Here is a 26,131-nt window from a genome sequence, read left to right as displayed (position 1 = left end):
CACACACACACACACACACACACACACACATTTAGTAACTCCATAAACAAATTAGGGCTTTGAACAGATATCACACACACACACACACACACACACACACACACACATTTAGTAACTCCATAAACAAATTAGGGCTTTGAACAGATATCTCAATCTAGCTTCCTCCCTACCTCCAACTGTAATTCCTTTCACACATTATCTATTAAGTTACTTTCCTACCATCCCAGTTCAGTCAACTCTACTATTCTTTAGATCCACAACCAATACCCTAACCTGTAATCAAGGCGCAAGTCTCTAGTTTTGATGAATGCTTCCCTCTGCAGATTCTTTCCCTCCCATAAACTTGTGCTATCTCTCTATTCCCCACACTTTTTTAAACCTAGCAGCAAGAATGACGGAAATCATTCCCAGATACTGGCTGAGGAGTCTGGCAAACTTTTCTACCCATGCTGACCTTAAACTACGCGCCTCCTGATCCCAGCCTCCCAAGTAGCTGGTATTACAGGTATAAGTCAATGGTGCCTGACTCTAAGCACACATTTTTTAAGAAATATTCTTTTATTCTTAATGTATTTAATGTACTTCACTGTGCACAGGTTTTGTTTGAAAGTTCAATTGTATTTTTCAGCACAACAGATTAAATCTTTCACTAATGAGTTAACCCACTCATGCTTATTGTGACTGATATATTTGGGCTTGCTTATACTATCTTACTTTTACATTATTCATCAAGCCTTTTCGTGCTGTCTTTTTCTTCTTTTGGACTGAGTTGATATTTCTATCTTTTCCTTCAGAAAATAAGAAACCCCTCAAACTCTCAGACTATTACATCTGTCATTCTAACTGGGTCATTCTCCTGTCTGCATGTGTGTGCAGACACACACATGTACACACACACACCACTCATTGGATGTTATATCCAACTGATTACTTCTAGTTCATTTCCTCCTGTCATTACTCTATAGCACCTCCTAAATTATTTGTCCAAGTGTTTTCAACATAAATCTGTGTGTGTGTGTGAAACATAAATCTGTGTGTGTGTGTGAAACATAAATCTGTGTGTGTGTGTGTGTGTGTGTGTGTGTGAAACATAAATCTGTGTGTGTGTGTGAAACATAAATCTGTGTGTGTGTGTGTGTGTGTGTGTGTGTGTCGGTCGTGGGGCATGAACTCTGGGCTTGGGCGCTGTCCCTGCACTCTTCAGCTCAAGGTGAGCACTCTACCACTTGAGCCATAGCGACACTTCCGGTTTTCTGGTCATTCTGGTAAGAGTCTCATGGAGTTTCCTGCCTGGACTGGCTTTGAACCGCGATCCTCAGATCTCAGCCTCCTGAGTAGCTAGGATTACAGGTGTGAGCCACTGGCGCCCAGCTCAACATAAATCTTACTGTGACAAAACTTCTGAAATTCATATGCCTGAGAGTATTTTTATTAGAATTCCATAATTAAGTGATAATTTAGATGGACATAAACTCTAACTATTACTTCCCTATCATCCTCTTAAGGGGAAGATGTCTACTCAGACATCCATTATGGGAAGCCTGTCATGCTCTTCACAACTTCTTCATAGTTTTCCATGAGCAAAGACGTGCTGTGCCAGGGCCCCTGTGCACCTGGTTCCCTAGCCCAGGAGCCCTAACCTCCTACTGCCCTCAGACTGCCTTCTACTTCCTCTGAGCTTCCATCTAGATACCCTTCTTCTCTCCTATCCCTCTCTTCATAATCTGTCAGTCATGGGTCTTGAACTCTGGGCCTGAGCACTGCCTCTGCATTCTTTAGCTCAAGGTGAGCATTCTACCACTTGAGCCACAGGGCCACTTCTGGTTTTCTGGTGGTTAATTGGAGATGAGAGTCTCACAGGCTTTCCTGCTCAGGCTGGCTTTGAACTGCAATCCTCAGACCTCAGCCTCCTGAGTAGCTAGGATTACAGATGTGAGCCACCAGTGCCTGGCTTCTTCATAATTCTTTTTCTTCTCTTTTTTTTTTTACTTCTGGCATTTTTTAAACATATGTGCTAATACTAGGGCTTGAAGTCAGGTCCGTACATTCTCATTGGCTTTTTCACTCACAGCTAACTACCACTTAAGCTACACCTCCAGTCCACTTTTATTTGCTGGCTAATTAGAGGTAGAGTCTAGAGGATTTTCTGCCCAGGCTGGCTTCGAACTTTAATCCTCAGATCTGACACAGAATTTAGGACAGCTGTATTACAGCTAGTGTATGATAGCAAGTAGGAACAGAGGTAGCACAATTACTGCTACTGTATTCTAGTAGCTAGGATTATAGATGTGAGCCACTGGTGCCTAGTGCGGCATCATTTCTTAATCTGAATTTTCATGTTATCAGTTAATTCTCTGCATTCATTTTATTTATTCCATCAACTATGCTCTGTTTGAACAGTTACTCTGCTCAAATTTCTTGGTATTATCTCAAGTTGCTAATCTCTCCCTAACATCCTACAAATGCCATTGACTATGGTTTCATTTCAAGGTTCTAGTGTTCTTCAGCGCTTCCCTGGTGGGGACAGTAGACCCCTGTTTACAAATGTAGTCACCCCACATTCCATCAAGTGAGTAGCTGGGCTGGCCCTGCCTCCTGGGGTACAGGAGGTCATGGCTGGGGCCAGTCTCCCTGGCTTACCACAGAAGCAGGTGTGGGTTATCTGACCTAGGGACACCTTCATCTACAGTGTCCCAGTTTCTGCTGTGAAGGGCAAGTCTTGGCAGGATTCCCTGGAGATTTCTTCAAGTACAGTCAAAGATAGGGAGGGCCTAGCCTGGCTCATAGGTACCCTGGTTTGAGTAACAAAAAGCATCACCTAATAAGAATAAATGTAAAGAAAACGCAACTGGCTGAATAGGCCAATCAGGACAAGGGCTTCCTCCCGAAGTGAGAGGAGCAAGAAAAAGAGCAGGACAACCCCCCCACCCCCACCCGGTACCTCTGTGTACTGTGCCACAACCCCAGAAGTCAACTGTTTGCTCAATGAAAATGAGAATCTCTAAGATCCTTCACAAATGCAGAGAAGCTGGGTAGGTTTTTGTCTCAGGAGCAATAAAGATTACTGTTGTGTGTCTCCCTTAAACCTTACTTTGGGTTTCTTAGAAAAACCCAGTACTGTTGTTTTAACTGGCATTTCTAAGATCGTAAGGAAGCTGGACACCTGCTGTATCCTTGCTCACCCTTTCTTTTTTTTTTTTTTTTTTGGTCCGTCGTGGGGCTTGAACTCTGGGCCTGGTTTGTCCCTCAGCTCTTCAGCTCAAGGTGAGTGCTCTACCACTTGAGCTACAGCACCACTTCCGACTTTCTGGTGGTTTATTGGAGATAGGAGTCTCACGGTCTCTCTGCCCTGGCTGGCTTTGAACCACGATCCTCAGATCTCAGCCTCCTGAGTAGCTAGGATTACAGGCGTGAGCCACCAGCGCCCGGCAGCTCACCCTTTCTCTGCAGCTGGTGGTCTTCTTGTTCTTTGCCCACTTACAAACCTGGACCTTGTTCTCAAGGAACTGAGTGGACTCAAGACAGTGAGGATGTTAACTCTGCTACCACTGCTCACATATTTTTGTGAGGTGCTTTTGATGTACAGAAATTTGTAGTGTTTACAAGATTGTATTGGACTTTCCTTTCACTGCACAGACTTCACAAATTTTAATGAGTGGAGGAGTCTGACGCCCGTGGTGCGGAGATCCGCAGCACATCACCTGCCTCTGTAGACAAACTTCATGGGCTCCACAGCCAGGGCGGTGGCCACGATGTCATCTGCATTGTGTCTGCGGACTCCCACAACCATCAGGCCATCCAGCTTGCCCACAACGAAGACCAGGTTATCCTGAAGAAAAGGTGTGGTCAGGACTAACAAGAAAGGTCAAACAAGCCAGCAACAACTTGGTCTCCAGATACCGTCCAGCACTAGAAATGCTCCCTGCCATAAGGCCCCTAGACAGGAGGAGAATCACAGGGCTTGGAAGCTAAGAAGTATTGTGCTGAGATCTGCGAATGAAGGTTTGAAGCTAGCCCAGGCAGGGAAATCCGTAGGACCCTTAATCTCTATTCAACAACCCCAAAAAGCTAGAGGTAGAGCTATGGTTCTATGAGAGAACACTAGCCTTAAGCAAAAGAAGCTCAGGGACAATGCCCAGACCCTAAGTTCATGCCCTAGGACTGGCAAAAGAAAAAAAAAGGTACTTAAAACATTTTGGACATCTGAAATAGTATCCATCAGTATCAATGAATACTCACATGCCTGCCACACTATTGTTTTTGTATAAAAAGTTAGGCGCCAGTAGCTCACACCTGTAATCCTAGCTATTTGGGAGGCTGAGATCTGAGGATTGGGGTTCCAAGCCAGCTCAGGCAGGAACGTTTGTGAGTTCTTATCTACAATTAATCACCAAAAAAAAAAAAATGCCAGAAGTGGAGGTGCAGCTCAAGCTGTAACCTGAAACAAAATAAATAAATAAATAAAGCTCAGGGACAGTGCCCAGGGCCCAGGATGGGTGTAAAAAATTTTTAAACCCTCACCCCCCAGGTCTGTGGCTTTTTCTCATGGGTAGCAATTGCAGGGGCGGTTAACATGACTGACATGGTTGACAGGGAAACCAGGGGCTGACACAGGAGCAGGGTTCCATCTGATAATCAGTCTAGTACCAGGCATTCCTTACCACCAGACCAATGTGGGTGCTGGCATGGGAGGACATACTTACCAGCCCAATGAAGCCCAGCAGGCCTGTCCTGGTGAAAGGCCTGTCAGAGACAGGGGCTCCTCCTACAGTCACCGGAATAGTCTGCCAGAGCAAGGAGAGGGACATCAGAAAGACACAGTAGGCAGGCAGGGGAGCTTAGCTCCACCCGTGCTGCATGGGGTCCAAGTTGACTCCTGTGGTGTTCTGTGGAGAAGAGGGGGTTCCCAAGGACCCTGGCTCTCCACAGCCTGTTTTCTTGGGTGGACTGCACTATTACTGGGTGGATATGCCACCTGAGCAGGACCTGAGTGTTCTTTATGCCTTGATATGCATCTGGTGTCAGCAGGCTAACAACTATCACGACATGGACACAGCCATCATGCCTTCTTGCTGGCCAAAGCCATTTAGGACAATTGACTCCAACTTAGGTAGTGATGTCCCGGCCCTTCTTCCTTCTGAGTAGAAAAGTCCCCGCAGTACTCTGTGCTACTCAACATGCATGGGACTAAATTTCAACATGAAGATCAGGAAGAGGGACAAACCTCAAACACATTCTTTGTGATTCCAAGCAATCCGTAGTATGCTGTCCCAGTTGCACTGGAATTGACACAGATCTCCCCAACTTCGTCAGTTTTACAAAGGTAAGGAGTGCCTTCAACCTTCACAACACATGCACTAGCTAAGCAGAAGACAAATGCAAAATCATAAATGTATTTCACTGGATCATTCACAAAGATTTATTTACTTCTATATTTGAAGTTAAAGAGTCAAGACATTACACACACAGCAAGTTCTTTTTTTTTTTTTTACCAGCATGACACACAGCAAGTTCTTAGGAGAATTATGACATAGATAATACATAGTCCAACTAGTCTGTTTTTCTACATTAGTTAAAGTAATTTTAGGGCTGGTTATAACTTGGGCAAACTGATTGCCTACCATGCATAAGGCCCTGGGTTGCATCCCTAGGACCACAAAAAAAAATTAAAAATAAAGCAATGTGCTAGGCACCCATGGCTCAGTCCTGTAATCCTACCTACTCATGAGGCTGAGATCTGAGGATCACATTTCAAAGCCAGCCTGAGTGGTAAAGTCTGTGAGACTCTTATCTCCAATTAATCACCAAAAAGCCAAAGTGGACCTGTGGTTCAAGTGGTAGAGTGTTGCCTTGAGCTAGGGGACAGCACCTCTGAGTTCAAGCCCCAGGACCAGCACAAAAAATAAATGAAAATACAGCAACGTGAGGAGATTAAGAAGTATACCACATCCATGTAATGAACCCTGGACAACAGATTATTTCCTCTCCTATAAGCATGGAGAAGGTGGAGGCACTCAATGGGAATGCTTTACCCTCACCAGCACTAGCTCCACAGCAATACTCTAGGTATGCACAGAGAGAGATCCAACATCACAGAAAGGCACACACTGCACAGATCCACTTCACACTGTGGTAAACGTGAATGCTGTAGGAGATTATAAACTTCTAATAGCCATGTCAGTCATGTTCAGGCAAGCAGGGCACAGCCAGGAGCTGTGGAGGGGCCCAGAAAAAAGAGCAAGCAGGTAGGGGCAAGTGCATGTGTGTTCTCTGTAATCCATATTACACTAATAAAGTGAGCACAATATGAGTACCCTTGTACTTATTCAAAATAATTACCTGTAACAATTTACAAGTAACTTGTACTTTGTCATGAAGATAAATATTCTCTAACGTGCTGCTTTTGTGGGGTTTTTTGCTTTGTTTTGTTTTGAAGAGACAGAATCCTGATGTGTAGGCCAGGCTGGCCTTGAATTCCCAATCTTCCTGGGACTGTTGGGATCACAGCCACACAGCTGACTCTCCACTATTTTCTTCCTTCCTTGTCTGTCTGTCTCCTCTCTGCCCCGCCCCCACTTCCTCCACCCCAGCTCTTTTGTGCCAGACATGGGGCTTAAACTCAGAGTCTGAGCTTTTGTGTTCAAGGCTAGTGCTCAACCACTTTTACTCACAGCTCCATTTCCAGCTTTTTGGTAGTTAACTGTGATCCTCAGATCTTAGCCTCCTGAGTAGCTCAGATTGTCAGTGTAAGATACCAATGTCCAGCGTCTGCTATTTTTTGAAAATATTTTATCCACATATTCAAGCATTCTACAAGACCAATGACTCCTTTTGGGGGTAGAATTATAGGATAAAATGTAACTCATATGTATAAAGAGGCAGAGCTAGAAGCCACAGTTTAAAACTCATACTAGTCTCATATCAAGCAGTCCAATCTATGCACACATCATGGATCAGCCTGCTATACAAACTCTAGTCTGGGCCAATTTGGCTGTCTAGCATTGTCCATAGCCCTCCCTCTGGAGTCCCTCCCATAGCAGAAGAGTAGCAGAGGGCCCGTTAGCAAGGCTGCCTATGGAGCAAATATGCAACCCAAAGCCTCTGAAGCCATATCTGTGGCACAAAGCTGGACATCACTAGGACTAAGGTGACTGGGTAAGATGGCACCCTGCCTCTATTAGTCTCTGGAAAGAGAACTGCCAATGAATCCTCCAAGTGTTGTCATAGGAGGAGAGTGGAACAGCTATGGGGTGGCTACTAGCAGGGTGAATTCAGGGCAGTATGAGGGGCGCCTTCATTTCCTGCAAATCTCAGCTTATTTCTAAACTGAATACAGAAGGAAGAAACAAACGTGGAAGACATATTTTACAAACACAATGCTTTTGAGGAAACTTTTTTCTTTTTTTTTGTTGGTCGTGGGGCTTCAGTTCTGGGCCAGGGCGCTGTCCCTCAGCTCTTTAGCTCAAGGCGAGCACTCTACCACTTGAGCCCCAAAGCCACTTCTGGTTTTTTGATGGTTTACTGGAGATAAAGTCTCACAGTGGGCTAGGAAGGTGGCTCAGTGGTAGAGCACTTGCCTTGCATGCCTGAGGCCCTGGGTTTGATTCCTCAGCACCACATACGCAAAAAGCCAGAAGTGGCGCTGTGGCTCAAGTGGTAGAGCGCTAGCCTTGAGCTGAAGAGCTGAGGGACAGTGCCCGGGCCCAGAGTTCAGGCCCCACGACTGGACCCCCCCCCAAAAAAAAAGAGTCTCACAGTTTCCTTCCTGTGCTTAGCTTTGAACCGCGATTCTCTGATCTCAGCCTCCTGAGTAGCTAGGATTACAGGCACGAGCAACCGGCTGAGAAAACTTTTATGTACATGTTTGCTTCAAGACTATGACTGCAGAGCTGGAGCAACTGCGAGCTTACTATAGGTGAACAACGTGGCATGCAGGTGTGCTGAGGTGGGTCCTTACCTCCGGGCATCACCTGGCCAACATCCTGGACAGTTAAGACTGACAGCTTTTCCTCCGAGTCAACTCTGATCACACCATAGCTCAGGCCACTCATTGAAAGCACAGCTTTCCTTGGAGGAGGTCCTCCCAGATCTGGTGGCCTAGAAGACAAGAGCAGCATCGGGCTGATGGCCTGGGGAGATGGCCAAGTGACTGTCTTCGCTCCACACTGAAGCACTTGCTCTGCACAATCAACTTGTGATGACTGTGTGTTCTAAAGCTCTCAGGTCACTCTCTGCAAACCACTGACTCTCAACTGTTTACCCTCGACACACACTCTTTCCACCAGCCCTCAGGTCACTGTCTGCAAACTGCTGCCCTTTGATGAATGTGCTCCATGCTCCTCCTATCAGCTCTCTGGACAGCTTTGTAAAGCAGTGCCCCACAGCGGTGTACCTTCCACACACCTCCCATCAGCAAGCAGGCCTACGTATGCAGGAAAAGTGACACTGTGACTTTTACGGCAGACCATTAAAGTAGTAGATTCAGGGTATCCTGAGATGCTGGTCTGGAGTCCAAGGTGAGCAGAATGCCTGACTGAGTCACTACTCTGTGAGGAAGCCTACACCAGCTCACTCCAAAGGAGCGGCCCTGAGGCTGAGCACAGGCAGAGCTTGTACAGACCCACAGGGTCTGTCAGACACCATCTCCCTGAATATCACATGGCCCTTCCAATCTTAGCCCACATAAAAGTTAGAAAGGAAATGCCCTCCCCACCGCCCCCCACCCCACTGCTATATTAAGCCACTAAGTTTGGGGATAACTTATTTTGCAGCACAAGTAAGTGAACTCCGGTAGAACAAATGAGTGAGGAATGACTTAGTTGGGAAGGGTGAGGGTCCCTTCTAATGCTAAGTTACTAAAATTTAGGGTTACTTAATGCTTGCATATTTGTAAGACCACACCAACTGTGAATATGTAACTATAAAACTTTAAAAACCACATCTGGGGTGACTTTGTAGTTGCTGTGTTGAAGGTAAAAAGTTAACTTCTAGATGGACCCTCAGTTGTGAGCACATGGCCCAAAACCCCCTGGAACAGACTCAGAGACGGGGCCAATGAGAGTGCACTGGAGATGACTAGAGGGGAGAGGGACCCAAGATGCCCATATGTGGCCTGCAGGACCACATGAGGAGCCCAAGGCCCAGGAACAAAGACACTGGGGCTGAGTCCCTTGTGTTCCCTGATGTACTGCACGGGTGACTCAAAAGAAATGGTTGTGTGAGTGCTACGGCCACGCACAGAAGGCTGGACCCTCCTCTAGGCAAGACAATGAGCCCCTCTGGCTGACCTGCACAGATAAAGTTCCTCAGTTATAACATTTACTGTGGAGAAAGATAATCTGGAAAGAAACGCCTAATAAAATAACCTGCCAGCACTCCCCAAGAATCGAGAATCTAGCTAGGAAGCTACTACCTAATTCCTGTGCAAGCTCAATCAGGCAGGAGTGAGGGGCGGGGGAGCATGCGTGGCCGTGGTTTGACCCACCTCACTGTTGCAGCCTGAATGCTGCCATGGGGCAGGCTCTGCTTTAGGAAAAGGGATCACAAACTTGGTGCTCAGGCAATTCAGCTGTATAGGATGCAGAAGACAATCAGGTACCTGCGGATGGCGACAGTCAAGGCTTCAGGGGAACTGGCACAGGGACAGATGACCTCTGGCCTCAGCCCTCTGGACTGGAAAACGTTGAGGAAGGCATCACAGGAGGACACTGACCCTGGACAAAGCATTGGGTGAGCATGAGAGGCATCCAGAGGGACAACTGGGTGGGCAGCTGAATAAGCTGACCCCAGCGAGCCCAGAGTACGAAAGAACACTGCTGTAACTCAGGAACACACACCTAGCCAGCAGGGATGAAGCACATACCATGTATCTCCAAACCATCAGAGAAGGGAAACTTCCCACAGGAGGCTTTTCTCTAGCCTGTTTACCGCTGAGCCCTTCTCTCCCCTGCCTTCTCCTAGCCCAGGCAGCAGGAACAGCCTTCCTGTGTTTTGGTTCTGGGTCAGTGAAGAGATGCCGAGCAGTTAGGAACTTCAGTGACCCAAACCTGCACCCACCCAACAACAATGGGCCTGGGCACTGGATGGGCCACAGTGTGAGGAGTGAAGAGTCTGCTCCTGGCCATAGCCTCAGAGTTGAGGAATCTGCACCCTGCCTCCAGACTGCTCTGCCTCTTCTTGATGTCCCCTCATCTCGGGAAGCTCCCATCACAATTAGTGCTGGCAAGCTCAAGCAGTGACTTGGCTCCATGGAGCACAGCCCTGTGGCCTCCAGAACCCCAAGAGATTCATCACAAACCTCTTCTGCCCCAGCAGGGTACATGGATTTGTTGGAGCAGTATGCAGGAAAGCAGGTGAGCTGCGTGCTTAGGCTAATGCCAGGAGAGCCATGTGGTACCCCTGGCAGCATGACAGAGCAGGAGCCAGGCATAGGTGTCAAGCTAGAGTTTGCTGTCAGAGAAGGCACTCGAGGGGAGTGGCATGCTTTGACTGGTGTGCTTTGCATACCCTACAGTGGGGTGGATGGGCAGGGAGCTAGGGTAGCCGTGTGCTCAAGCAGGAGGGAGGGTGAGGGTATGGGAAGAGCAGCACCACAGGTCAGAGGAAGGTCCTGCTGGGTTCAGGTGTGGACAAAGGGAACGAGAGGCTCTGGTGGTACTGTATGCCTTACCTGCTCTCCTGAGAGATGGGGAACACAAGAGCAAAAGGAGATAAATGGTGGTATACAAGGATGCTGCCCTAGCTGGCACTTGAACCAGGCCCTGGATACTCCTGGGTCCAGGAAGCTCACACTCACATTCAAGCCCAGTTAGTTCAGACACACAGGAGGAGCAGCTAAAGGGGCTCCACTGACAGAACACAGGTTGGCCAAACATATACAGCAGATTCTGTGTCAACGGGTGGCCTTGTCCATCGGTGAGTCAAGGTTCACAGGAGGAAATGCCACAGTTCTGCCTTGGATCACAAGGGTCTACTCACATGGGTTTGCACCGTCGGCCACAATCAGCATGCGCAGAGAGCTGAGGCTGACGCCCCTCTGACCTCGCTGTGCCAGAAGAGACCAGTGCATGTCTCGGGACTTCACCAGGGCTGTCTGAGCTGCAGAGAGATGTCCTTGTGTCACAACCCTCACACTCCTAGATATGCATGCATGTCGCCACATGCAGAGGAGCAGGGGAGCAGACCTGTTCTCCAGGGTGACGCTCTCTCTGCAGCTCTCTCTCCCACGTGTGACCTAACCTATCCAAACACCCCTAATTCCACTTTGAGATTATGTGGATATAATACACTGAGACCTTTTTTCAGTCTTTTTTCCTTTTTTTCAGTCAGAAGTTGTGTCTACCTCTTTACATATCAGACTGTTTTACCTCATGCCATCTGTCCCTTCTAAAGGTACTCCCCTGGTTTAAAGATGTCCTGTACTGCCCATACCAGCATAGCACCTGGCCTACAAGATGCTGGAAGCCTCTAGTTCATGAGGTGAGAAACACCCGGGAATTAAACGGAAAACTCAACCTTCAATTTGGCTGTGTGCTGAGCAGTATGCAGGGTCTAGTGAGTGCTATCCCTTCCACCGGGCTCTGTTTTCCTCCATGGAACAGGATGCCCGCAGAGAGCTACACCTGGTTCGATTTTAGAGGCTGACTTGCAGGAGATACACTATCACCAGCACAGGTAGAACACAGACACACAGGCTGCTCAGCGTGAGTCAGTGCACTGAGGGCTGTTGAGTTCCACTATGGATACTAGGGTTGATGCTGATGTGGTGGTAAATAACTTCAGAAGAACAAAATAAGGAGTCTTGGTCCTGCAGAAAAGAGCTCAATTATTGGTTTGCAAATGCCTGCCAGGCCTTGCATGGACTTGCTGGCTTAAAAGCCCAGCAGATTCCATAAGGCTCCAGAGCTCATCAGTCCACACTGATGAGTCCGCACTTCTGCAAGTTGCCTTTATTTTTTTCTTAATCATCAGTTATCAGCAAAGATTTCTTTGAAGAAGGGTGAGGCAAGTGGGGGCCGACTTCAGGTACCTTTATAGGAGCACACTTTCTGAATCCAGGAGAGGGGGTTGACCTTCATCAGTGCATATGGGATGCTGACCACGTGCATCTTGTTCATGACGCTCTGAGGGAGGGAAATACACTGTCTCAGGGGCAAGGACTAGTCACTTTAGGAAAAAAACCCACAAAACAATGTGCCCTCATGCCATTATTTCATGGACTTAGCTCATCTCTTGTTTTGAAACCAGTCATTAGCAAACGGCACTCACTGTTAACACACCATGCCACAGACCAGCATCCCTTTTGAAGTCCAGTACATTTGTTAACGTTTCAGCTGAAAGCAAACAAAAAAATTAAACCAGTGAGCAGCTCTTCAGTAGCCCTATGAGTTTTCAATAGAAATTCTGAAATGACTGTTACCACCAGCATGTCAGAATTTTAGAATACAGAAATACCACTTTCAAATACTATGTACTTATTTATCACTAAGTTTGGTTGTCTATTTGAATATGGGAAGCATATAGGATAGGAATAGAGAACTATGCTGGTCATGATCCTGAAAATACAGGGAATATTATATACTGTAGAAACCACATGTACGTTGCTATATACTATCACTATGCTTTGAATGAACATTTCAGAACTAAGAGGTGGGACAAGAAATTGCTGAGGACATTCTTGCTTTATATGCAGAACCACAGAGTCTCATACCCATTGGTTGTATTCCTACATCTTCTATCTACAAAGTGGTGGCTTCTGTCACTCTTCAGAATACCACTCTGCATTCATTTTCTGGTTCAGGGTGGCAATTGCTATGCCCACATTGCCCTCTGCTCAGTGTGCTGACGTATCCTTCAGCTGCAGTCTCACACGGGTCAGGACCACAGGCAAACATGGCAACCCTCTCACAATCACAGCCACACCAGGTACACCAGAGACAGTGATCAGGAAGGTCCTGTTGCCTTCCAAGAGGTGAGGCAGACACCGTGGGGTCTGAATAAGAATGTCTCTGGCTTCATGTCATCAACTATAATTATAAATATAAAGGTTAATTTACAGAATTAATGATAAATTGGGAGCGGTCCCTATTACAACGAGAGACAGTCAATGACCATAAAGACGCATTCAATGTAAGTATAACATGAATGAAGCTTAAGCCATGTCTACAGGCATTCTGTAAATTAACCTTTATATTTATAATTATATATAATTATGTATGTGTATGGGGTACAGTGTAAAATATTTTTAAAACTAAAAATGGATTAGTTTTCTTACATTGAAATACTAACGTTGAACAAACTAGAAAGTAAAATCGAATATTGTAGTATAGTATCTAAAACATTGATGGTTTAAATTCAAGAGGTAGTTTGTAGATATGGCTAAAGACTTGTGTGGCAAGGACCAAAAATATTGTCCTATGAAGAATGTGTTCTACTTGTCATACTGAAAAATGTGCTGACTTCAGGCATCACTGATTGAATCAGTCATTGTATCAATAAATTACTGCTGAATTTTCATGTTCATGGCATTGGTATATGCAGCATTACTGAAACTACCCTGGGTGGAAAGGCTCTCACTCAGCCAGCCCAGCACAAGTTCATAGCCCTGAGCACACACTAGAGAGAGAAAGTGAACATGGGCGCACGATGCCTGGTACCACTGGGTAAGAGTCAGAGGTTCTGGTCAGGGTAAATGTGCTACATACAGAATGAGTTATGGGGTGACAGCAGGTGTGTATGTCAGGCACCAATGCAAGCAGGATGAGCCACGTCATGGATGTGAGGGCCCTTACCTTCTGAGTACCCACAGGCCTGGGTCAGAGCCTGGCACTGAGCCAGCAGGGACTCGTGGGACACCGTGATCCCTACTGTGCTGCCTTCTTTGCTTGTTTTATACTGTAAGATGTCAAGGGAAAACAAAAAATAACATTATGTGGTATCTAAAGCCATGAGGACAGACTGAAGGTTAAGGCAGTCCGGGGGCTTGAACTCAGGGCTTGGGTACTGTCCCTGAGTTTTGCTCAAGGCTTATGCTACCACTTGAGCCACAGTTCCACATTTGGCTTTCTGCTGGTTCGTTGGAGATAAGAGTCTCATGGACTTTACTGCTTGGGCTGGCTTGAAACCATGATCCTCAGATCTCAGCTTCCTGAGTAGTTAGGATGACAGAGGTGATTCATCAGCACCCAGAAACTATGGTCATCTTCTTTTCATGGTTAACTCTAGAGTACTTTATACCATGGACATCTGTTTGTTTCCCAGAGGAGTCAATTAGGGAGGAATTAGGTCAGAGCATAACCTGAAAGGATCAAGTAAGGTTCTATATAATTTTTCTTATTTCTAGGTTATAGATAATATAAAGCAGCTATCTTCTTATGAGAATCAATACCTAAGCTATGGGGTTATACTTGTATGCCAAGTAAGGACCCTTACCTCAATGTAGGCAGTCCCAGCCACTGCGTCTTGGGCCAGAGGGTGCCAGTCCTTGGGGGGCTTGGCCAGATGCTTCCCATCAATCACCAGCCAAGAAAGTGGGGGCCAACCTGTAATGGCAAACAGGGACTGGCATTACCAGGGGCCAGAGGACTCTGCTCCTCACAATTACAGCCTGTGTCCAACATGCAGCTGCCAGCCTAGGAAGGCGATGGGACTCAAGTCTTAGTCTCATTTCATTTTACTCTAACAGGTGGATGAGGCTAGCAGCCCATGTGGAGACAGCAAACCAAACAAAAAATGAGGTTCGCCAAAGCCAGAACAAGTTATCATTTTTGATGAAGACCCACAGCCTCTGAACTGTTCAGTCTCTGGAACAGAATACAGACTGTTAATCCCTCCAGAGGGCTCACCTTTGAAAGTTGCCACCTCTCCCGTCTGTGCCTTGGGCAGGCCCTTCTGACAAGCATCAGTAGTCAGGGCCAGGGTGACTCCACAGCTGCCCAGCAAGAACCCGACCTGCTGGCTGCCAGCATCCTTAGAAGACAGAAATCGTGTAAGCAGGGCTCTAGCAGGAACCTCAGCTACTAGTGCTTTAGGCCAACTTGAAAGAACAGAGCTCCTATTAAAATTCTGGAACAATTTCATCTTATTATCTTTTTATATTTTTATGAAAATAAGGCAATTTTTTTTTTGGTCTGTCGTGGGGCTTTAACTCTTAGCTTGGGCGCTGTCCCTGCACTCTTCAGCTCAAGGCGAGCGCTCTACCACTTGAGCCACAGCGCCACTTCCAGTTTTCTAGTGGTTTATTGGAGATAAGAGTCTCACAGACTTTCCTGCCCAGGCTGGCTTTGAACCTCGATCCTCAGAACTCAGCCTCCTGAGTTGCTAGGATGGCAGGCATGAGCCACCAGCGCCTGGCAAGGCAATTACTTTTAAATGTTGAGAATGTTTTGACATTGATCAGGGTACATTGTATTTATAAACTGTTTTGATCAATGGCAAGAAAGACAATAATTGAAAACAATTTAAAAAGAATTTTGTTTCTGTTGCAGTAACTACAACGTTCTGGAAAGTGAGATAATTTCTCAAAGTTGTTTTTTTTTTTTTAAGGCACTTAAAAGCATTTAATTAACATGGGTTAGTTATTTCCACTCAGAAACACCTTCTCTTCACTCAGGTCTTTTGAACATGTTCCTCAGCAAAATTTTGTCATTTTTTTCATCTAAGTTTAATAAACCTCTAGTTTCTTTCCTAAGCATCACTAAATTTACATGCATGACTATTATATATTATCTCCCTGAGATGAACTGAGATGCAAACTTTAGTTTGGGATTCTTGAGCATTTGTTGTATGCATAACATTAATTACACATTAACAATTATCTGAAAACAAGGTTAGAATGGTCAAAAATTCAGACTTTCTAAGACATATGCCCACTCTACTCCTAAAATCATGTTTTCAATAATCAGATTACTATTTTTATCTAAGATAGCACAGCTATCCATAACAAGCAAGGTCTAGGTAGTAATTCATCAGTGACAAAAACTGCTTTTGTCATGTAAGTGAACAGACAAACATGAGAATTCCTATCTTGTTTATTTACAACTAAAATGATCAATGATCATATGGTTTGAATAAAAGTTCTGACCAAATAAAACAAAATTTTGACAGACGACACATTTTCTCTCATCAGAAGAAAAGAAATGTAGTTTCTATTAGGGAATTCAGATAGGTAATAGGGGACTTTCTTTTTTTCCATGTATTCTTTTTTGGTGCTGGGGAATCAAACCTAGCACGTAGCACTCGTTAGGCAGGCCTTCTGCCAAGTGAGCAATGTCCCAGCCTGCAACTGGGTATCTCCCCCATACCTACATATAAGTCAAGGGAAAGTATGTAGGCAAACTGTCTACTAGTCTCCAAAGTTCTGGCCTGTAACTATCTTTCTTCAAGTGGCCACCTGCTAGGCCACATCCATGTGAAGAAGCAGGGAGACATCACTGCATCCCACCTCAAATTCAGAGGAGAACTACAGGCAACAGCCTTGGGACTAGCCCAGGTTTGCTACCTTTCTTGTTAATGGTACTTCTATTGGGACAGGAACCAACTCCGCCAGAAGACACCCATAAAATGCAACCATGAACATCACAGGATCACTATTTGGAAACACAAGCGCCACCTATAATGGTACAAAGAAAAACCGTAAGATTACCTAAGAATGACTTGAACTTATTTCACTTTTTAGAATCTCTGTTGACTACCTGAAACTCAGAAATATTTTAGATTTCAGTTTCTAAATTTAGTTTAAAAATCTAATCTTAGGGGCTGGGAAGTTGGCTCAGTGGTAGAGTACTTGCCTTGCATGAGGCCCTGGGTTTGATTCCTCAGTACCACTTAAGAAGAAAAAAGCCTGTGGGCTCAAGTGGTAGGGCTCTAACCTTGAGCTGAAGAGCTGAGGGACAGCGCCCAGGCCAAGAGTTCAACCCCCACAACCAAAAAAAAAAAAATCTAATCTTAGATTCATTCTTTGTCCTTAAATTTCCTTATTATATAACTTCAAAAAATAGTTTGAGCCAGGCCAGGAGCCAGTGGCTCATGCCTGTAATCCTAGCTACTTAGGAGGCTGAGATCTGAAGATCATGGTTTGAAGTCAACCCAGGCAGAAAAGTCCATAAGACTCTTATTTTTAATAAACTACTCAGAAAAAGCTGGCCCAAGTGGTAGAGCGCTAGTCTTGAGCAAAAGGGGCTCAGATACAGCACCTAGGCCCAGAGTTCAAGCCCTAAGACCAGCAAAAAATAAAATAAAATAAATATAATAATAATAGTTTGAACAGGGTAAACAAATGCAGCAGTGATTCTAAGTAGACACTACAGTGAACATTAACTATACTATACATTAATTTGTGGGTAGGGACTAGAGGGAAAAACTGGGAGAGTGCTAGGGAAGGGGTAACGTGCACAAAGAAATGTACTTTTTACCTAACTTATATAACTATAGTCTCTCTGAACATAACCTTTATAGTAGCAGTAAGAATATTTACAAAAATAGTTGGAACGTCTTTACTAAAAATACAAGTCTTTACATGCAACAAAACTACTTTAAGCTGAGCCCAGCAAACAAGAATCAGTTCCTATTCGTGTCTACCATCAATGTTTCCTTTATCAATAAGAAAAGTGATCAAGAAATCAAATTATATAAAACACTAGCTTCCAAAAGAAGCAATGCTAACCCCACGTTTTAGTTGAATAAATCTTCTCTCCTGACTTTACTATATCTGTAGGAGGTGCTGAGCAGACCAAACCTCAGCCAAGATATTTCAGCCGCTTAGTCTCACAGGCTCTCCTGGCTTCTACCTCAGATTGTGCTGCTGCACAATTCTGCTGCACAGTGCTACTTCATCCTCCACCTCAATTTGAATCAATAAAACTAAAAAGAGTTAGTTCACAATGACACAGATATGCTATCCTCTTGGATAGTTCATGCTCCAATTCCAGGCTGTGCTGCTTTAAATATTATGCTTCTATTACTACATGTTATTTTTTAAAAAATACGTAAGGCACAAGACAGGAACCCATGGCTCATGCCTATAATCCTAACTACATGGGATGCTGAAATATGAGGATCATAGTCAAAGCTAGACCAGGCAGACATATTCTCAAGACTCTTTTTGCCAATTAACCAGTAAAAAATTCAGAACTGGATGAGTGACACAATTGAAAGCAGAACAGCAATGAACAAAAAAAACAAGCTGAGCAAGAGCCAGCCTGGTACTGGTGGCACACAACCGTAATCTTAGCTACTCAGGAGGATGAGATCTGAGGATTGCAGTTCAAAACCAGCCTGGATAGAAAAGTCTGTGAGACCCTTACCTCCAATTAACCAACACAAAGCTGGAAGTGGAGGTATGGCTCAAATGGGAGAGCACCAGCCTTCAGCAAAAAGCCACGCAAGAATTCAAGGCCCCAAGTTCAAGCCCCAGTACCAGCATGCACACATGCACTCACACACAAATCTTTAAGCCCCAATTTTGCTTCCAGACATTACAGGTAAATATTTATTTCCAGAAGAAATTCCTATCCCTTTCCCATTTTCCATCAGCCTAATATTTTTAGCTGCTTTGTCTTGTTTTACAATATCTAGTCAAATTAAAAGTTATATATAACAGAACATGGTAGTGTATTCTTATAATATCAGCTACTTCAGGTGAAGACTGGAAGGATATAGTTTGAGGCTAGTCCAGCCAAATGTTAGTGATATTCCATCTCAACCAACAAGCTGGATACAGTGGATTGTGCCTATAAACCCAGCTACCCAGAAGGCAGAGGTAGGCAAATCATGATGTGTGATCAGCACAATTCCCCAGAAGCATGGAAGCAAGCAGGGCTCAGGTGGCAGAGTACCAGCTGTGATCAAAAAGGCTGAGCAAGCACGAAGCCCTGAGTTCAAACTCCTGTACTGGCACAAAAGAAATACATATAAGAATTCCTACAGGCTCACCATAAAAAAAATGTAAAATCTCACTTTAAATTCTGCACACAAAGAGGTATGGTTCTCACACTATTCACATTTTCACCAAGTATACCTTTCCCTCCCTCTGCTGGCTCAACCACCACCCTGCTTGTTCCTCGTCTCGATTTGTACTTGTTCTAAAACGTTCCATAAGATCTGTCAAATACCTATCATGAAACAAGGTTTTTAAGTCTCTGTTTTTGCTTACTTCAATAAAACTACATTCTAGTTACTTACTCGGTCTCCAGGCTTAAGTAGTGGTTCATTTTTACTAGTTAGTTTATTGAGTAGAGTATAAGCAAGTTTTAAACTCCGGCTCCAAAGTTTGCCTAAAATAGAAAAATAAAAACACTAAGCAGTGTAAAATGTAAGACACTAAAAGCTAATACATAATGTAGCAATCATAATACACAGAACTTCAGACATTTTTCCAACTAATTATTCTACATAATTCTGCAACAAACATGTTTTCTTTTAAAATAACATATTTATTTTTCTTAATTCAAACGTAAACAGGATTTTATTAAAGAAAATTTTGGGTATAATGAAGTCAACAGAAAAAGTCATATTCTATGTTTATACATTGGTATAAATACGTGCATATGTGTATGTTCACTAATTCTCAAGAAGTACAATTATACTCCACCCTACTTTTTTCAATTAACACTAAACTGTGAATGCAAGACACTGACACTCCTCAGTGACATCACTTATTAGAGTGACACATACTCATTTACTCTATTTAATTCATGACCTTGCTACCCATGGTTACATGGTTACTACACCAGTGCTGGAGTTGGGGTCTGGGCTCATGAGATAAGGTGAGGTTACTGTCCCTCCTGACAAGCACCCATACCCACCACCAAGCACAACTGAGGACTACCACTGAGGACCACAGAGACAGGAAATTCAAGGGACAGCAGTGAAAACTGCGGGAACCTCAGATCCAAGTCTACTTCCCCACATAACAGTCTCAACCTCACTCCATGCAGTATAGCAAAGAAGGAACACAAACGTCATTATTTAAAACCTTCAAATTCCTGTAACACAACCACATTCATTTTGACAACCGTGTCCTCTAAATTCATACTCAGATTTCACTAATAATGATACTAACCTAGTGCCACACCATGACATTCCTGTGAACTATGGGATCTGTGAAATCAATGAGAAAAAATTCCAATGCCAAATGTAGGATCAGTTCAAGATATTAGGAATTATAATATATAAACACTGCCCAAATGAACCCAGCTATGTGTCAAAAGAATAATATTTTGGCCAAGTCAGTATTACCCCATGAATAGAAAGTCACAGAAAACCAACGTAATTTGTCATACTAACAGAATGAAGATGCAAACATCATCACAGCAGAGAACAAAATTGATCATCATTGGTGACTTTAAAGTTATTTTAAATGATTTTTAAATCCTGTTTAAACAAGGGAAAGGAAACAAGCTTCCTTAATAGGATAAAGAGCATCTTTACAACCCCAGCAGGACAATCATGGTTAATTCCCCTAGACGCAGAAGCAGGTCAGGGTCATCTGCCTGCAACGTTTTATGAAACACCTCTGTCAATATAGTAAGAAGGTGGGAGAGGTAAAATGACTAGAAATAAAGCTGTCCTTATTTGCAGATGACAAGACTGTGTACCTAATGAATCTTTAAGAAAATATATTTTTATGATCTTTCAGTAGTTGTACAAAGGAGTTGCCATTCAACAAAGTGGATTATGAATGCATAGATCTCAACCTATCTAATCATGAAAAAGATGTACATTAAAACCACAATACAACATCGCTATAATCTCACTAGATTGGCTCAAATTTGTAGCCCTGGCAATTCTAAGGCTGACAGTTTCAGGGAGCGGAGCATGGGGTTGCTGCACACTGGTGGGTATATACTGGGAAAGTACCCTTGTCTATCAAGGGCTGCCCTATCCTAAACATGGCATGGCTACTTCCAAGAACTCATCCTACAGATGTGCATTCAGGGACACATACCAGTATCATCTCAGCAGCACTGTTCCTAACAGCCAAACCAGAAACAACCCAAATGTCCACCTCCTAGTGAATGCGTAAGTGAATTCTTGTATATTCATTAAGAAATATACATCCATAGGCTGGGGGGATTGGGCAATTCAAGGCTCAGATTTCAATCCCCAGTACTGAAATAAACAAACACAAAAGTATTTTGGCCAGGTGAGGTGGCTCATACCTGTAATCTCAGGTACTAAGGAGTTGGAGATTGAGATCATGGTTCAAGGCCAGCCTGGATAAAAAGTTCATGAGATACAATGAAGCCAGGCCCAATGGCACACACAAAAGTTGTAAATCAGAGAATAGCTGTCTAAGAACAGCCCTAGCAAAATGACAGACCCTATCCAAAAATAACTAAAGCAAAAAGGGCTGGAGATATGGCTCAAATGGGAGAGTTACTGCCTAGCAGTAGGAAGCCATGAATTCACACTCCAGTACAGACAGGGGGAAAGGCCCATTTATGAAAATAAAATAACTTCACATAGCATCATAGATGAGTTTCATACACTAAGAAAATGACATAGACACAAAATTGCACCTTTTATGTAATCATGTTTTCACAGGATTTTAAGACAGGGCGCGCCAGTGTACAAACACTGGAACTATGGTTTTCTTTGGAGTGTGGAGTGTGCATGCTAGAAGGGCACTGCTAGCCCAATCTCACCAAGCCTTCTGCTTTCAGGAGAATATTCACTTTGCAAAACACATGAAGATGTAGTAAGGAATCAAGGGATGCCAAACACAAAAAAATATACACTGCACGAAGTCCAAAAGAATATAGAACTAAATCAACTATATTATTAAGAATTATATATACACTGGGTGCTGTGGCTCACATCTGAATCCTAGCTGCTCAGAAGGCTGTGATCTGAGGACTGTGGTTCAAAGCCAGCCCAGGCAGGAAAGTCTGTGTGACTCTTATCTCTAATTAATCACACAAAAAGCCAGAAGTGGCGCTGTGGCTCAAGGGTAGAGTGCTAGCCTTGATCATAAAAGAAGCTCAGGGACAACGCCCAAGCCCAGAGTTCAAGCCCCAGGACAGGCAAAAAATATATATATATATATATACATACACACACACACACACACACACACACACACACATACTCTCTCTCTCTCTCACACACACACACTCACACACTCAAAATCACAGCCAATGAATGGCCTCTCTGGCAGGAGGGAGGGCACCAAAAGCAAGGCCACACACTACTTGACTGACAGCTGTGCTTGCTTCTTAGGACTTTTACCAGGTAGTATGTCAGGGTGCAGTGCATGTGTAATAATTTCCCAATAAACAAAGTGCAATGCTTTCTGCTGATACTTGCCATAGGTGAGGGTATAAGTGGCCTTTCCTGTGGTATCCAAGGCAGTCAGACAGGGGGCCTTGGGCTGCGTTGTGCCCCAGTGCTGCAGGGCGGCCAGTAGAGTCGGGGGCCAGGGAGTCCCCACTGCCAGAGGTTCCCCTCTTAGCACTGCCATTTGATCTCCCTCAGGTTTGGGCTGATTTGGATCTGGTTGTTGAACTGCAAGCAAAACCAAAGTGTACTGTACACATTTATGGAGTTATCACAATGAAATTCCCTTTTATTTAAAAAATTAAGATTAAAAAAAAAACAAACCCACCATGTCTGAAAACTGTGTGTACGTTCTGCTTTGTTTTGTTTCCTTCTTTTGTGCCAGTCTTGGGACTTGAATTCAGGGCTTACTTAGTTGCTGTACCTCAAGGAACTGTACTCAAGATTAGTGCTCTACCATTTGAGCCACAGCTCTACTTCCAGATTTGTTTAATTTTCACAGACTTTCCTGCCCGGGGCTGGGTTTGAACTGCAATGCTCAGATCTTAACCTCCTGAGTAATTAGGAGTATAGGCATGAACCACCAGCACGTGGCTTACACATTCTGTTTTTAAGAATCCATACTTTGATTTGTTTTTAATTTTGACTATAAAAAATTTATAAATATTTGCTTAGATTTATCAATATCTTAGACACAGACCAAATAATAGCAATTCACTCATGAACAATGATTGTTTTGAAATAAAAACAATCCACCTTTCTGTAACTGCCACCATATATGATATGGCTGACAACAGGATAGCATTTCTAGACCCTTGGGTCTAGACTGTGGCACCCAGCACCCAATGTCTCGGTTCAGTGGGTGAGGACAGCTTCAGGCTTGGAAGCCTGGTTCCAGGGACCAGCCCACATAGGACCAAAGCAGGCAGAACTTGTACTTCGGACAACTGCCATTCAAAAGGAAAATAATAGTCTTTGCTCCAATGGCTAGGTACTCAAATTTGTCCTAGTGTTAAAGACTTTTCCAACAAAGCTGATGGAAAAGGAGAGAAAAGGTAAGACTGCTCTAAGAAGCATTCATGCTATGAGACTCTAAAAAATGACAGGATAAAATAATAAAAAGGCATCAAACCTAAGCTGGAAACTGAACACATTAAAACCACGGAAAGGTAAGTATTTCAGACTTAAAAGTTTAAATAAAAAATGTAAATAATGGAAGCCTAACTCCCATTTCTTTCATGGGAACAGAAAATGCTTCCCACTTTCCCACTTCTTCCTGCTTTAACCCTGCTACACTAAAATCCTTGCTGGAAAAAAATGTAAATTAAGTGAAACATTAGCAGGATTTTTATGAGCTGCTAACCGCTGGATCAGATGTTGAAGAATAGCTAAGTCACTAATCTGAGTCATGAATTTTCTCCTTGCTCATGTAAAGGAAGCAGCCTGTGCGGGTCTGTACTCACCAATGCACAATGTTGCAGCATGCAACAACATAAATGCCTTTATGTACATCACACACGATGTACCTTTGCTTGTGTGTTCAGACAGTATGGTTACAATGCTCACAAAAACATGGACGCCAGAGAACTCTACCTTCCAACAACTCTTCAAAATCATCCACAAAGAATTCCTTCAGAGGAGGGCGTTTTGGCCTCTTCAAAGTGTTCAACAGCTGCTGGATTTTGGAGGACACTCTGCTGTTCACAGGGACACCTGTCACAGGGAAAGCAGAGAGGGACTAGCGTTGTCACATGCTACACCTGAAGGCGTGAGAGTAAACCACTCCGGTGTACCAGAGTTCACAAATCCAGCCAGAGTTGGCCCATCAGACGAGTTGTCTTGGACTTTATTCATTCAAATAAGCACTTACTAAATGCCTTTCAAGAAAAAGGTACTTTTCCAAGCTAGCAATTTTCAAAGTGGTCCAGAGATACACAGAGGGTGCTTAAGACCCTTTTAGGACTCATGAAATCAAGACCAAGATGTCATTTGCTTTTTTTGCCCTGCTGAAGAGACCACATGCCTGTGATATAAATCAGATGAATAACTCAGATTCTCTGTCAGCCAAGATAAAGCACAGGACACACAAGTTGGTTCTCATCAATGTTTATTGTTTTGGAAATTCTTTGTCTATAAGTATGGGTTATTTATATAAACATGAACTTCTTATTGGTTTTAAATAGATTCACTTAATTAATTTTAATTTCTAATATGGTAAAGGATGCATCTAACACAAAAGCTCTGTGGTCTCTTCAGTAGTTCTTAAGAAAAACTGTTCTGTTCTGAGAGAAAAGATGTCACCAAAACAAACATGTACATGTAAGAGTTTGCCCTCATCGGGCTCATCCTTTCTCTTTTTTTCTTTTCTGTCAGTAGGGGGGCATGAACTCGGTACATGGGCACCATCCCTGAGCTTTTTCACCTAAGGCTAGTGCTCTACCACTTCACAAGCTCAGCCTTTTGTTTTTCTTTTTTTTCTTTTTTTTTTTTTTGCCAGTCAGGGTCTGGACTCTGTCCCTGAGCTTCTTTTGCTCAAGACTAGCACTCTACCACTTTCAGCCACAACACCACTTCTGGCTTTTTCTGTGTATGTGGTACTGAGGAATCGAACCCAGGGCTTCATGCATGCTAGGCAACCACTCTACCACTAAGCCACATTCCCAGCCCCTCCCCCCCTTTTTTTTGTTGGTCATAGAGCTTGAATTTGGGGCCTAGATGCTGTCTCTGAGCTGTTTTGCTCAAGGCTAGCGCTCTATCACCTTCAGCCACAGCACTACTTTCCCATTTTCTGGTGGTTAATTGTAAGTAAGAGTCTCACAAACTTTCCTGTCTGTGCTGGCTTTGAACCATGATCCTCAGATCTCAAGCTCCTAAGTAGCTAGGATTACAGGTATAAGCCACCAGCGCCCAGCTAATATAATACATCTTGATCAATGTCATCCCTTTCAACATTCTCATCCATCCCTCCCTGACCATACCTTTCCTCACTCTTCTTAATTTTGTAGGACATACATTGGATTCTTCACTATATTTTCTTCCACTTCTCCATTCATTCACCCTTTTCCCTTTGACTCTACTCCACCCCTTTTAAGTACCAGCTTCCTGGTGTTTATTTTGTTGAACTTTGCCTTTGCCTTTAAATAATATTTAAGTTCTCTCTTGCAGACTGTTTCTGTTAATAGACAGAGATTGTTGCATGATGGCTACTTTGAGAATTCATTTATTCATTCTGTGTATGTGTGTTTGTAATCTTAAGAGATTTTCCACATACAAGATTCTACTATCGGCTTTAGCAAGTTAGATGCCTTTTCCTTTTTTGTGTCAGTCCTGGGCCTTTAACTCTGGGTCTGGGTGATGTCCCTAAGCTCCTTTTGCTCAAGGCTAGCACACTTGAGCTATAGCACCACTCCAGATATTTCTGTGATTAATTGGAGATTAAGAGTCTCACTGACTTTCCTGCCTGGGCTGGTTTTGAACCACCATCTTCAGATCTCAATCTTCTGAGTAGCTAGGATTATAGGCATGAGCCACTGATAACTGGCAATTTTGATGCCTTTTTTTTTCCTTGCCCAATTGTGCTGGCTAGAACCTCTATTAGTGTGGAAATATGAGCATCCTTGCGCTGCCTCATCCTTTTTATCTTGATTCATCTAGGTAGAAAGTTGAATTTATTGAGCTTTTAAAAAAAAACAGCTTGCAGTTTATTTTATTTTATTTTTTTGGGGGGGTCCAGTCGTGGGGCCTGAACTCTGGGCCTAGGCACTGTCCCTCAGCTCTTCAGCTCAAGGCTAGTGCTCTACCACTTGAGCCACAGCGCCACTTCCAGCTTTTTTCTTTTTGCTTATGTGGTGCTGAG

General features: G+C 43.8%; 1 protein-coding gene across 1 annotated transcript in view; it reads right to left on the bottom strand.

Moving 5' to 3' along the window:
- Dip2a (DIP2 disco-interacting protein 2 homolog A (Drosophila)) overlaps positions 1–26,131 on the bottom strand; it is a 118,169-nt gene that overhangs the window by 24,613 nt on the left and 67,425 nt on the right. Inside the window, exons 6-20 of the mRNA XM_013032906.1 lie at positions 23,869–23,988; positions 22,306–22,503; positions 19,180–19,271; positions 16,499–16,609; positions 14,844–14,967; positions 14,431–14,540; positions 13,791–13,893; positions 12,268–12,332; positions 12,029–12,122; positions 10,978–11,097; positions 9,599–9,713; positions 7,958–8,097; positions 5,225–5,361; positions 4,704–4,784; positions 3,702–3,829 (exon numbers count right to left, since the gene is read on the bottom strand). Of these exons, the coding sequence (XP_012888360.1) occupies positions 3,702–3,829; positions 4,704–4,784; positions 5,225–5,361; positions 7,958–8,097; positions 9,599–9,713; positions 10,978–11,097; positions 12,029–12,122; positions 12,268–12,332; positions 13,791–13,893; positions 14,431–14,540; positions 14,844–14,967; positions 16,499–16,609; positions 19,180–19,271; positions 22,306–22,503; positions 23,869–23,988 (1,738 nt within the window). The remainder of the gene's footprint in view (positions 1–3,701; positions 3,830–4,703; positions 4,785–5,224; positions 5,362–7,957; positions 8,098–9,598; positions 9,714–10,977; positions 11,098–12,028; positions 12,123–12,267; positions 12,333–13,790; positions 13,894–14,430; positions 14,541–14,843; positions 14,968–16,498; positions 16,610–19,179; positions 19,272–22,305; positions 22,504–23,868; positions 23,989–26,131) is intronic.

Source organism: Dipodomys ordii, unplaced genomic scaffold (genome assembly GCF_000151885.1).
Source record: "Dipodomys ordii isolate 6190 unplaced genomic scaffold, Dord_2.0 Scaffold159, whole genome shotgun sequence".
Classification (NCBI taxonomy): domain Eukaryota; kingdom Metazoa; phylum Chordata; class Mammalia; order Rodentia; family Heteromyidae; genus Dipodomys; species Dipodomys ordii.
The sequence above is the reverse complement of the archived record's forward strand: the minus strand, read 5'-3'. Positions and strand labels throughout refer to the sequence as shown.